We start from the raw sequence: 12,846 nt of genomic DNA, 5'->3' as shown, positions 1-12,846 counted from the left end.
GAAACATAAACGGAAACATTATGATTTTCCATAATGTTCAATACATCACTAATTTCCTTCTCCATTTAACTTTCTTGGAAAGCGTCATTGCATTTGATGCACTGAAGTAAAATGAAAACAGATACAAACCTGACTATGATGAGAGTGAAAGAAGTAAAGTGACTCCCCAGGTAAAACAATGACAATGGGAGTTCTTCTCTTCTCTTGTCACTCTTCCACCTACTCCAGTATGGTTTCTGCTGATTAATCCCACCAAATCAGCTCTCACTAAGGTCAGTGCCATCTGTTTCCCATGTAGTGGATGATTTCAATCTACAGAGCAGCTTACTGACAATCAATATAATGTTAATCAAAATGATGATAAATTATCCTTGTGAATAATTAAATATGTCGTTTTAAAGTAAATAAAATATTAAATATGATTATGAGTTACAATATATCAAATCCATGAAATTTCTTCTGAGGCAAAAATGTTTCAGAAAGGGAAAACCATGCAGAGACTAAAATGATCCACCTTCTACTCTAGGTCCCAGCCTTGCATAGGACCTCCTTTCTCTCCTCCAATTCAGATGGCAAATATCTCAAACCTGTTTTCTATGTATATTGTCATTACCTTCTTTTACTCATCCTTCCACCTTCTCTTCACCTTCTGCTGATTAAGTCTACCAAACAAGCTCTCACTAAGTGGCCAATGCCATCTCTTTTCCCAATGTAGGGAGCATTTTCCATCTATGATTTCATGAATGCATTGAGTCTTCTAAGCAGTTTCAGTCTTTTCAAACACGGTCTTCTCACCATTCTCTCTTGTTAACATATGGCCATTCCATGTCTGCTTCCTTTGTGGTGTTCCCTCCCTTTTAAGGTTAAGCTCATAGGACTCAATTTTAAGTCCTTTTCCCATTCTGTACTCTCCTCGCATTTGATCACTTCTTCAGTTCCATGCTTTACACTTCATGGGATTGCTTGTAAATTGCCATCTCCAGTATCCAGTGGACATTTGCACTGAAATGTCTACTAGTTAACTATAGGTAATATCTACTGCTTTAATTTCTGTATCCTCGCATGACATGATCCACCTTCTGCTGGGGGAATTCCATTTTTCTCCCTCTCATTGTAGCGTTCAACCTAACTGATATTCATTTCTACTACAAATCAGAACTATTTTTAAAATAAGTAATAAAATTTAATTGAATTATGAATTAATTATTGTTTTTAGGTTACTCTCCTTAAAAAAAAATCAAAGTTATAAAAAGCAAGATTGGATTAGTTATGTTCATGTCTGTGTCCTGAGGGCAACACAAAACCTGGCTAGAGTTAGTCTATTTTTATTTCTAATGTGAGAATCGTAATGATGGTCAAGGAATTGTAACACATTCTTTAATCATTTTGCACATTCAGGCTTGGTGTTTCTTTTTTAAAGAATAAACAAATGAAGTTTTCTCTAGTAAGAATTTAATGAACAAAGAAAACTCATAAACTGAGTTAATACAAAGTATATATTTTTTCTCTTAACCACAATGTATACATGCACATAATATTATGTAAATAAAAATAACTTAAATCTCTATAAATAGTGAAATAAATATTAAAATAGATAAATAAATGTTTAAGTAGATAAGTAAGTAGATAGATCAGCATGGGCATCTGTGAGGGACGAGTGCCTGTAGAGTAGAACATCGTGTTGCTTAATATTCCTGAAAACACTTGACAAATTAATTCAATTCAGGACATGAGGAGAGCAGAAATGAGAGTCTTTGACACGGCAACACAGGTGGAAATGTGGTCTCGTTAGTGAGAATCATTTCCATGTTGAACCAGGTGTGTGTCATTCCTTCCTCCTGAGTCTTTCTTGCAAGTTTGTTGATGAAGAGAAGGATCTCATGACTTCTGCTCTGACAGTCTCCCAGGCACAAGGGCTGTATTTGTTCTCTTGCAGATAGACAGTGATTCTGTGGAAGTATTTCCTCACAGCCAGGATGGAGTCCTCCTTCAGCAGGGGAGTCCCTTCCAGCCCCGCCTCCTGCATCAGACAGGCTTGCAGTTCAGTGAGCTGCTGATAAAGTGCAGTGCAGAACTTGTCCAGGAGGGTCTCATCCCAAGCGGCAGCCGAGCCCTCTGTGCTGAAGAGCTGGAAGGTCTGCTGGATCATCTCATGGACGACAGCGATGGCTTGAGCCTTCTGGAACTGGTTGCCTCCAAACGCCTCCTGGGGGAATCCAAAGTCATTTCTGTCCTTCAGGCAGGAGAAGGGGGAGATTCTCCTCATTTGTTGCAGGAGCATCAGGGCCCTCGTGTTAGCCAGGCTGTGGGTCTGAGGCAGGTCGCAGCCCAGAGAGCAGTTGGAGTTGCAGCTGAGCAGCACCAGGGCCAGGAGTAAAGACAAGGTTGGGGCCATCGGGGACCCTGAAGATGCTGCCGGCCTGGCAGAGGTGGGGACTCTGTGAACCCTGCTCTCTAGGTTCTCTGAAGACCTTCCTTCAGGCTTGGGTCTTAAATAAGAATGTATTCATTTCCATTTTCTGAATACTTCTTGTGACTTTCTACTTCTGTTTTTGCTTTTCATTTTGCACTCTCCAAATGGGTTAGGGCAGCGTTTCGCAAATATTTTTTTCCATTATTGCCTCTGCCCCTGCCCACAGAGCCTTCTTAGATAGTTTTTCCTAATTGCCCCTGCAACATTAAATTTTGATAACACATATGTCCTGTGTATGTATTTATGTACTCCATGGATATGTCTACTCTGTACATATAAAAAGTGCAAAGCTTACTCTTTGTATTCACTGCAGGATTAAGAATGACAAAAAGTTTTAAAGCTATTGAATTTTTTTTTAAGCTATTGAAGTTTTAAAAAAATTTTGTTGGAGTAGAGTTGGTTTAAAGTGTTGTGTTAGTTTCAGGTGTACAGCAAAGTGAATCATTTATACATATACGTATATCCACTCTTTTTTAGATTCTTTTCCCATATAGGTCATTATAGAGTATTGAGTAGAGTTCCCTGTTGTACAAAGTAGATTCTTATTATTTATCTATTTTGTATATAGTAGTGTGTATATGTCAATCCCAATCTCCCAGTTTATCCCTCCCCCACTTACCCACTGGTACCCATAAGTTTGTTTTCTTCATCTGTCACTCTGTTTCTGTTTTGTAGATAAGTTCATTTGTACCCTTTTTATAGATTCCACGTATAAGCGATATATGATATTTATCTTTCTCTGTCTGACTTATTTCACTCAGTATGACCATCTCTGGGTCCATCCATGTTGCTGCAAATGGCATTATTTCGTTCTTTTTTATGGCTAAATAATACTCCATTATATATATATATGTACTACATCTTCTTTATCCATTCCTCTGTCAATGGACATTTAGGTTGCTTCCATGTCCTGGCTATTGGAAATAGTGCTGCAATGAACATTGGGGTGCATGTGTCTTTTCTTCCCTTTTTTCTCTATTTTTTAATTACTTTTTATTGGAGTATAGTTGCTTTACCGTGTTGTGTTAGTTTCTGCTGTACAGCAAAATGAATCAGTTATACATATATACTCTCTTTTTTGGGTACCCTTCCCATTTAGGTCACCACAGATCACTGAGTAGAGTTCCCTGTGCTATACAGTAGGTTCTCATTACTTATCTATTTTATACATAGTAGTGTATATATATCCATCCCAATCTCCCAATTCATCCTACCCCCTTTTTCCCCCCTTGGTATGCATAAGTTTGTTCTCTGTATCTGTGTCTCTATTTCTGCTTTACAGATAAGTTTGTCTGTACCATTTTTCTAGATCCACATATGAGCAATATTATACGATATTTGTTTTTTTCTTTCTGACTTACTTCACTCTGTATGACAGTCTCTAGGTCCATCCACATCTCTGCCAATGGCACAATTGTGTTCCTTTTTATGGCTAATATTCCACTGTATATATGTACCACATCTTCTTTATCCATTCATCTGTTGATGGACATTTAGGTTGCTTCCAGGTCCTGGCTATTGTAAATAGCGCTGCTGTGAACATTGGGGTGCATGTATCTTTTTGAATTATGGTTTTCTTCGGGTATATGCCCAGGAGTGGGATTGCTGGGTCATATGGTAGTTCTATTTTTAGGGTTTTTAAAAATTATTTATTTATTTGGCTGAGCCGGGTCTTAGTTGCAGCATGTGGGATCTTTAGTTGCAGCATGCGGGATCTTTTTGTTGCGGCATGCAGACTCTTAGTTGTGGCATGCAGGATCTAGTTCCCTGACCAGGGATTGAACCCAGGCTGCCTGCATTGGGAGTGCGGAGTCTTAACTGCTGGACCACCAGGGAAGTCCCTATTTTTAGTTTTTTAAGGAACCTCCATACTGTTCTCCATAGTGGCTGTATCAGTTTACATTCCCACCAACAGTGCAAGAGGGTTCCCTTTTCTCCACAGTCTCCAGCATTTATTGTAGGTTTTTTGATGAAGGCCATTCTGACCAGTGTGAAGTGATACTTCTTTGTAGTTTTGATTTGCATTTCTCTAATAATTAGTGATGCTGAGCATCATGTGCTCTTTGGCCATCTGCATATCTTCTTTGGAGAAATGTCTATTTAGATATTCTGACCATTTTTTTAAAGCTTTTTTAAAATATAAATTTATTTAATTTATTTTTTGGCTGTGTTGGGTCTTTGTTGCTGTGTGCTGGCTTTCTCTAGTTGCAGTGAGCGGGGGCTATTCTTTGTTGCAGTGCACGGGCTTCTCATTGCAGTGGTTTCTCTTGTTGTGGAGCACGGGATCTAGGCGCACAGGCTTCGGTAGTTGTGGCATGTGGGCTCAGTAGTTGTGGCGCATGGGCTTAGTTGCTCCACGGCACGTGGGATCTTCCCGGACCACGGCTCGAAACCTTGTCCCCTGCATTGGTAGGCAGATTCTTAACCAATGCACCACCAGGGAAGTCCTGTTTGGGTCATCTTTGATTTCTTTCATCAGTGTCTTAAGTTTTCTGAGTACAAATCTTCTGCCTCCTTACATAGGTTTATTCCTAGGTATTTTATTGTTTTTGATCTGATGGTAAATGGGATTGTTTTCTTGATTTCTCTTTCTGATCTTTCATTGTTAGTGTATAGGAATGCAGTAGATTGCTGTGTATTAAGTTTGTATCCTGCAACTTTACCAAATTCATGGATGAGCTCTAGTAGTTTTCTAGTAGCATCTTTAGGATTTTCTCTGTATAGTATCATGTCATCTTCAAACAGTGACAGTTTTACTTCTTTTCCAATTTGGATTCCTTTTATTTCTTTTTCTTCTCTGATTACTGTGGGTAGGACTTCCAGGGTTATGTTGAATAATAGTGGTGGGAGTGGACATCCTTGTCTTGTTCCTGATTTTAGAGGAAATGCTTTCAGTTTTTCACCATTGAGAATGATGTTTGCTGTGGGTTTCTTGTATATGGTCTTTATTATGTTGAGGTAGGTTCCATCTATGCCCACTTTCTGGAGAATTTTCTTCATAAATGGGTGTTGAATTTTGTGAAAAGATTTTTCTGTATCTATTGAGATGATCTAATGGTTTTTATTCTTCAATTTGTTGATGTGGCGTATCACACTGATTGATAAGCTATTGAATTTTAATTTAACTTTACAAGTAAGTTTTCAGAGTGACTTTTAATTACTATATTTACTTATATAAAGAGGAATGTAGCAAACTACATATTCAAATAAAATGTATAAACTTTATAGTACCACCAAGGTATAGATATACTTAAAAATCATTCAAAACTGCTCAAAATCATTGAAATTTTAAAATTATTTTCTTGGGCTTCCCTGGTGGCGCAGTGGTTGAGAGTCCGCGTGCCGATGCAGGAGACACTGGTTCGTGCCCCGGTCCCAGAAGATCCCACATGCTGCGGAGTGGCTGGGACCGTAAGCCATGGCCGCTGAGCCTGCGCGTCCGGAGCCTGTGCTCCGCAACGGGAGAGGCCACAACAGCTAGAGGCCTGTGTACCGCAAAAAAAAAAAAATTATTTTCTTAATATTTATTTTTAGATACTTAACTTTTAATTTTGCTTCATATCAAACAATAAAATTTTTTCAGAAAATAATTTTTAATTTCACTGCTGCTAGATATTCATCTAGATATTGTAAACATTTTTTTCTGTTAAGCACTTGCTATAATTATGGATGTGTTGAACAACTTCAGTAGAATTAAATGATAAAATATAACCTTTTTTGTATTTAATATGCAAATACAATTTTCTATTTGTATTTAATTCCCATAGCGCAAATCATACTGAGACTCAAACATAAGCAACATCCACAAGACAGCCAATGGGAGCTCAGAAGTAAGTGAAGGCCACCTCTCACAATATTACTTTGAGATCAAGCAAATGATGGAGAGAAATTCCTCCAGTGAGCCATCAAGTCACCATAGTGTGGAGCACTGATCGTGTATGCAGTTTGTTTATCTTCCATGAACTCAGTGTCAAGGCTTCTTGTATGTATGATACACAAGAAAACCCAAAGACAAAAGTGAATACTAAGGAATGAGATTTTGTTGTATAGGGTTAAGCTTTGGAGTGCCACAGCATTGTAATAGCAAAATTTGTCATACCCCTAAAAACTAATGTTTGTACCCATGGAAGCAGTTAGCATCCCCAATGAGAATGCATGATTTAGCAGTCATCATCAATTTGAATCTTTCTGTCTATTTTTGCATTAAATTTCAAATTTCCCTAAGGATTTTCAGAGGTGCCACTCCAAGTCTATCCTTTTCAAACCAAAGGAAACCATCTTCATAATTAATTGAGAACTGAATAAATATTATGTCGTGGAAAGAATTAACTTTCAGCTCCAATCTTTAATACTTTTTATTTTGCAGTGGAAGTTATGTTGCTTCAGCCCTCTACATTCCCATCTTCAAACAATAGGTATGTGACCATCTTTGGCAAATCAGCTGTGTAGTAACTGGACTCTGTCTTATTCTCTGCGGTATCATGGGCACCAGGCCCAGTGTTATCACTCAACAGGTAGTTTTAACTAAAGCAATTTCTTAGATTTTCTCCTCCTACTGGAAGGCATTTGCAAATGACCAAGCTATTTTGCCTCATCAGGGCCATATTTGCTGGGATTATAATCGAAATGGCTAATATTTCTACTCTTCCCTTACTGGTATCAGTCATGCCTACTGAGTTTATTGCTAAAACCACTAGGATTATGTTTCCTTTAAGGTGCATATGGCTCTGGGGATTCAAGTTGCAGCACAACTTTCAGCCTGTGCCTGGCACTATATTAAACTCATGAGGATGGCCTCATCTCTAATTTGCCCTCTACTAGGTTATAATAGAAAAGAACTAGCCTGGTGTCATATACAGAGCCACCTATCTGAACTCAGACTCTCCCTGAATCTCACAGCTCACAGTAACCAGACACATATTACTCCTTAGTGGATCTTTATTGATGTGGCAATTACTACGTTTCTCCTGAGAATCTTTGGAGACTCTTCACAACGAATGATGAATGATCTGTTGCATCCCGTATCTTCGTTCCGTTCCATGGGAGAGTGGGCTCCTTTCAGTTTGATTTCCAAAATTTGGCCAGTAATAACTAAAGCATGACTTCAGGTCCAAAACCATGAGTTTGGATTCTGAGTCCTTGGTCTGCTCCTGTTTCCTGCTAACCTGCTCTTTCATCTTTAGTTACTCAGCATGAGTATATTCTTACTCCTAAATGACAGGTATGTAGCCTTTACAGACCTTTATGTTCTTAAGGTTTGGTACCCCACAAGACTCATTAAAGTCCTAATCCCCAAAGTGATGGTGTTAGGTAGTGGGCCCTTTGGGAGGTGATTAGGTCATGAGGATGGAGGCCTCACAATTGGAATTAGTGCCCTTTTAAAAGAGGTCTCAGATAAATTCCCCAGTCTCTGCCAAGGAGAAGTGGACAGTGTGTGACCTGGAAGCAGGCTTTCAGCAGAACTGGACCACGCTGGCACCCAGATCTTGGATTTCCAGACTATGGAACTGTGAGTAATTTCTGCTCTTTACAAACTACCCAGTCTATGCTATTTTGTTGAAGATGCCCAAATAGTAAGACATGTCCTGACCTATTGTATCCTCAGAATACCTTCCAGGAGTGTGTAAAATACCTAAAGGGAGAGACACCATCTTACCCAACCCCGTTGCCTAGACAGCTAGTCCAGTCCCTATCATTTCAGGAGCTCAATCATATATTTGATAGATATATTTGATAGATATGATGTGAGAGGACAATAACCTACAGATACTTGTTACAATGGAATATTGTGTGAGGTATTTTTTAAAAGTCTTTGCAGCACTATTCAAGTTCGCATTTTCAGTATTTAGCAGATAAGGATGAGAATCACAGGCCTGGACATGAATGGAAGACCCACTCTCCACTTTTATTTAGTTCAGTCATCCTCAAGTACTTTCAAGGAGCTACGTGGCCCTACTTTTCTTGTCTCTCTCAGGCAAAAAAGGAAACAACTTGTGTCTACACTTGCGGATATTTTCCTTGTTAGCCTGTGCCTTTGGGAATGAACTTGAATGCTTCTTTCAAAGAGTCAGTCATGCTGTGAACTCTGATGAGTGACATCCATGTCATCATACCTAAGTTGAAATTGTGGAGTCAGACCCCAAGTCAAATTTTTTTTATAATGTGAGTGGAAGCAAGAACATTGTTTTGGTTTCTTTTCTCTAGAATGTCATTAGTACAAATAGTATAAAAATGAAAAGTAGTCTTATTCATTGAACTTGTCTCCTCTTCCATTAGTCACCCAATAACTCCCCAACTTCTTTGCACTTAGATTCCCATGAAAGTAGATTCAGGCCAACTAATGTGGGCAGAGGTGATATTGCCCTATACTGTCTTGGCCCTTGAAAACATCCCATGTAGTCCCCATACTTTTTCCTTTACCACTGAGTGGAATAGACTCACACACCACAAATCAGAAATCACACGTTGAATAGAGCAACGCCACACAATAGAGGGCACCCCTGTCCCTACATCACTGTTTAGAGGAAGCCAACTAGAAAATTCATCTGATTAGGAATGCCTGCATTTTTCTCTTAAGGATGGAAAGATAAATTTCTATTATGACCCAATTACTGACATTTTCCTGTTTCTCTGTGACAGCAGCTAGCATGAAATTAACTGACAAATGTCTTGAACAGCATACTATGCTAACAACCTTTCCATTTTAAAATGAACGTCATAGTTGGGAATCCAAATACCCTCCAAGAAGTTAAACAGATTTTAGAAAGCACATTGTAAAATTACTTGTATAAGAAAATAGATTGTGTTCCTCTTTGTAAATATATTTTTGTAAACTCGTGATACTTCAGATATTTTTCAGCATGTGCAGAAATATGAGTGGACCTACCTTTAGAGGACTAAACAGACAATAATCATTTGATTAGAAGTGTCACAGGTGTACCTTTCTTCTTTATTTGTGGACAGTAATTGGAGAATTATTACATGAGAGAAAGGAAAACTTTAATTTCTCCTCTGATAACCTCCCAGGCACAGGGGTGTATTCCTTTTCCTTCAGATAGAGATGGATTCTTTGGAAATATTTAGGGACAACAATTCCCAAATATGGACAGTCCAGATTGTCATTTTCCACTTGCTCATGCAGTAGTTCCAAGGTGTGATCAAGGCTAGAGAGTAGTTTATGGAGTAGGGTGTTGTTCCAAGCAGCTTGGCTTTCCTCCTTGCTGAAGAAGTTACCATCTGCTGGAGCGTCAGATGGTGGTAGCCGGTGCCTTGAGTCGTCAGGATTTCTGTGATATTCCCTGTTTTCCAAGGAAATTTGAAGTCGGTTCTGTCCTCTAGGCATGACTGAAACGGGATCTTCTTCATCTGTCTCAGAAGTATGAAGAGTTCCCTGTTCTGTAGGCTATGGATCCAAGGCAAATTCCAGCCAAGAGGGCGAGCAGGGATGGAGCAGAGTATCACTCCTGCCACTAGCAAATAGATCTGGGCCATTGAGAATTTCAGTGATTCACGAGCTGGCCGCGAGGGGGCGCGCGGGCACCACTAAATAATTAGCGGGAAGGTTCCTTCCCTGGAACCCGGGACAGCGCGCTTCTCTAGGCGGCGGCGAATGGGCGCCGGATGTCTTTTGATCGGCTCGGCTAGGGAAAGGCTGACTTATGAGAGTTTGCAGTTTCCGCGGTCTGGGCAGCACGAGAGAAGGTTGAGTTGCATCCTCACGGAGAAACTTTATACTGATTTAATAGTGAGAAAAAAACTTTTGTCTTCGCGATGCTGAGTTCTCAAGTGGGAGCCTTTTCGCGGCCGCGCCAGCGACAATTTTGTCTGGTTGGAAGCTGGAACCTTGCATTTTCTGGCTTTCCCCCTGAGTTTTGTGCTTTATTTTCGCACAGAAACTTGAGCGAGGCCATTTTTGGGAAAGAAGCCGTTTTCTGAGGGGTTTGAAGCAGGGAAGCGAGTTGGGGCCGATTTTACAGATTCGGGCTCGTTTCTGGCGCTATGCTGCGACGGCTCAGAGAAAGGGGAACGCGGCGGCGGCGATGGGGCGCCCGGACGGTGTTGGGGACGCCCTGGGGGTGAGTCGGAGCGCAGCCACCACCGGGGCCGAGGACGCGGGAGCTGAGCGCCCCTGTAGATGCTCTGGGACTTCATGGTGTCTTTCAGGGGTACAGCGTTAACATGGGGGAGGAAGTACTGAATAACTGAAAAGTAGGAACATTAAAAAACTCACAGGGGGCTTCCCTGGTGGCGCAGGGGTTGAGAGTCCGCCTGCCGATGCAGGGGCCACGCGTTCGTGACCGGGTCCGGGAGGATCGCAAATGCCGCGGAGCAGCTGGGCCCTTGAGCCATGGCCGCTGGGCCTGCGCGTCCGGAGCCTGTGCTCCGCAACGGGAGAGGCCACAGCAGTGAGAGGCCCCCCTACCGCAGAAAACAAACAAAAAAACTCACAGCATTTTATTTTTTATATTTTTAAATTAAACTTATATTGCTTGATTTAAATATTTTAGAATTTTTTATAATTTATGAATATTTAAATATTGAAGGTAGGATATTAAAATATATGGGTATTAAAACATAGCATTTTATTAAACTATAGTTTCTTTATACTAAAACAAGAATTTAATATAATTTTACTTTCCTAGCTTTAATGGAAGGAAACTCATTAATATTTTCAAGACTACTTCTTCTCTTGGTTGAGAGAACTGCAGTGTTTGACAGTTGCTTGTGGCTCTGTGAAGTCTTAAATAATTTTTATTTAACTCGAGTTTCTGAAACACCTTTCTCAGGACTCCAGCTTGACTTTAGTGTAGAAAGAAGAGTTACTAGTGTCCTGTACAAGCAGCTGAGGACGTTTACCAGGTCTGATCTTCTCATTTTCTCTGGTAAGAATTTTATAGACTAAACAGAAATTACCCAAATTCACTGGCAACGTGAAGCCTTCCTCTGTAAGACTGTCAGCGTCATCCAAATGCAGGGTCATTTCTGTCTTTATTTAAAATTTTGCTATTTTCTTCAGCATGTGTGTTGTGGCATTTTCATTTTTATATATTGCGTTAAAATATGATTTATCTTGATCACTTAGATTTGGTGCCTTCTTACATTCCATGCTTGAGGGAAGCCCTCCCTTTCTTTACCCAAATAGCCAGGAAATAGCTTTCAAAGTAACCTTGTGACCTTCCATAGCTAAAAATATAGGAATGGCCCATTTCGTCACCCTCTGCCCCGTGTACATGTTATAACCCATTTCCTGGTCCCCATAACATTTAAAAACACCTTTGTCTTAAAATAATATCACCAGAGGTGGTCTGAGACTGAGGATGAGGGAAGGGACTGTTTATCTCATTTATACTATTCACAGAGCAGCCATTTTTCCTTGATGCTGGTTCTCTGCAAATGTTTCAAGTGCTGTAGGATTTCTCTCCTTAATGTACCAGACACTGCTCTAGGCCTGGAAACTTGGGCTTTGCTCCTTCGCAGTCCAGAAGGCAACCCCTCTCCTACAGTTTGCATTTGGGGCCTCAACACGCAGACCCCTGACAGTGTTAAGGGAGCGGCAGTCAAAGCCTCTCTTGGCGGGGCTGATCATGGACTCTACAAGTTACTATGTCACATTAATGGTAAAGGCAGCTATGTTCACTAAATTCAGATTCTCAGACTATAATTTGCAAACTTCATTTAATCTTTACATTTGCCTGTGTGACAACTACTTGAGTTGTCTCCGTTTTTTAGAAGAGGAAATCAAAATCTGATGTCATTTAAATTGAGGAGCCCCAGATTTTTGTCAGAGTGGAGCCTTCTGCTGCTCCCAGGCCCTCCCCTTCATCAGCTCTGAGTACTGGCCCTCAGCTGCACTGAGCACGTGGTGCTTCCCTCATCCTAATCCTGCCTCTAAAGTCTGTCTTCCTTGCTCCCTGGAGGGCGGTCACCATCCCTGCCTCACTTTCCTGGAATCCACATTGCCAAGCACCTTGTCACATATATATGTGGTGAGCACACTTTTGGTGACAGAAGGAAGAGAATGGTATGAACTAGCCCTTGGTGTTAACATTTATGCCACTCTTATCCGTAGACTATGTCTGGAAACATGAGCTATGACTCCTATCAAGTCATGTGGAAGAATTCAAATCTAATGTCTTAGCCCCTTAAAGGGGACATGGAGAGAGGCGAGGCTAGTTGTATTTTGGTGCATTACAAAGCATGAACATACAGTAAAATGTCTAAGTACTCTTATTAGAATTTAAAAAGACACAGATTGAGACTCAGATTTTATTTCAACCTTGGGTCTCATTTGGATGAGCACACCCTATTGGATTTATACTCTGTCCTTTTCCATGAATGTTTAATTTCCAGCGTAATAAAAGAAACGTTGAAGT

At 40.4% G+C, this 12,846-nt stretch overlaps 1 protein-coding gene and 1 pseudogene across 1 annotated transcript; both read right to left on the bottom strand.

The window, feature by feature from the left end:
- Window positions 1–1,662: 1,662 nt before the first annotated feature.
- LOC111171121 (interferon alpha-1-like) lies at window positions 1,663–2,693 on the bottom strand. Its single transcript, XM_089913153.1, has one exon. The coding sequence runs from the start codon at window positions 2,393–2,395 to the stop codon at window positions 1,826–1,828; it is 570 nt and encodes a 189-aa protein (XP_089769279.1). The 5' UTR covers window positions 2,396–2,693; the 3' UTR covers window positions 1,663–1,825.
- A 6,542-nt stretch (window positions 2,694–9,235) lies between these two features.
- Window positions 9,236–10,403, bottom strand: LOC149748944 (interferon alpha-8-like; annotated as a pseudogene).
- Between the last annotated feature and the right edge of the window lie 2,443 nt (window positions 10,404–12,846).

The sequence above is a fragment of the Delphinapterus leucas genome, chromosome 6 (genome assembly GCF_059928025.1).
Source record: "Delphinapterus leucas isolate spDelLeu-1000000601 "Yukka" chromosome 6, BTC_Dleu_Yukka2, whole genome shotgun sequence".
Classification (NCBI taxonomy): Eukaryota; Metazoa; Chordata; class Mammalia; order Artiodactyla; family Monodontidae; genus Delphinapterus; species Delphinapterus leucas.
The sequence above is the reverse complement of the archived record's forward strand: the minus strand, read 5'-3'. Positions and strand labels throughout refer to the sequence as shown.

Coding starts and splice junctions, on each gene's coding strand:
- LOC111171121 (XM_089913153.1), bottom strand. CDS start 2,395: ATGGCCCCAACCTTGTCTTTACTCCTGGCCCTGGTGCTGCTCAGCTGC.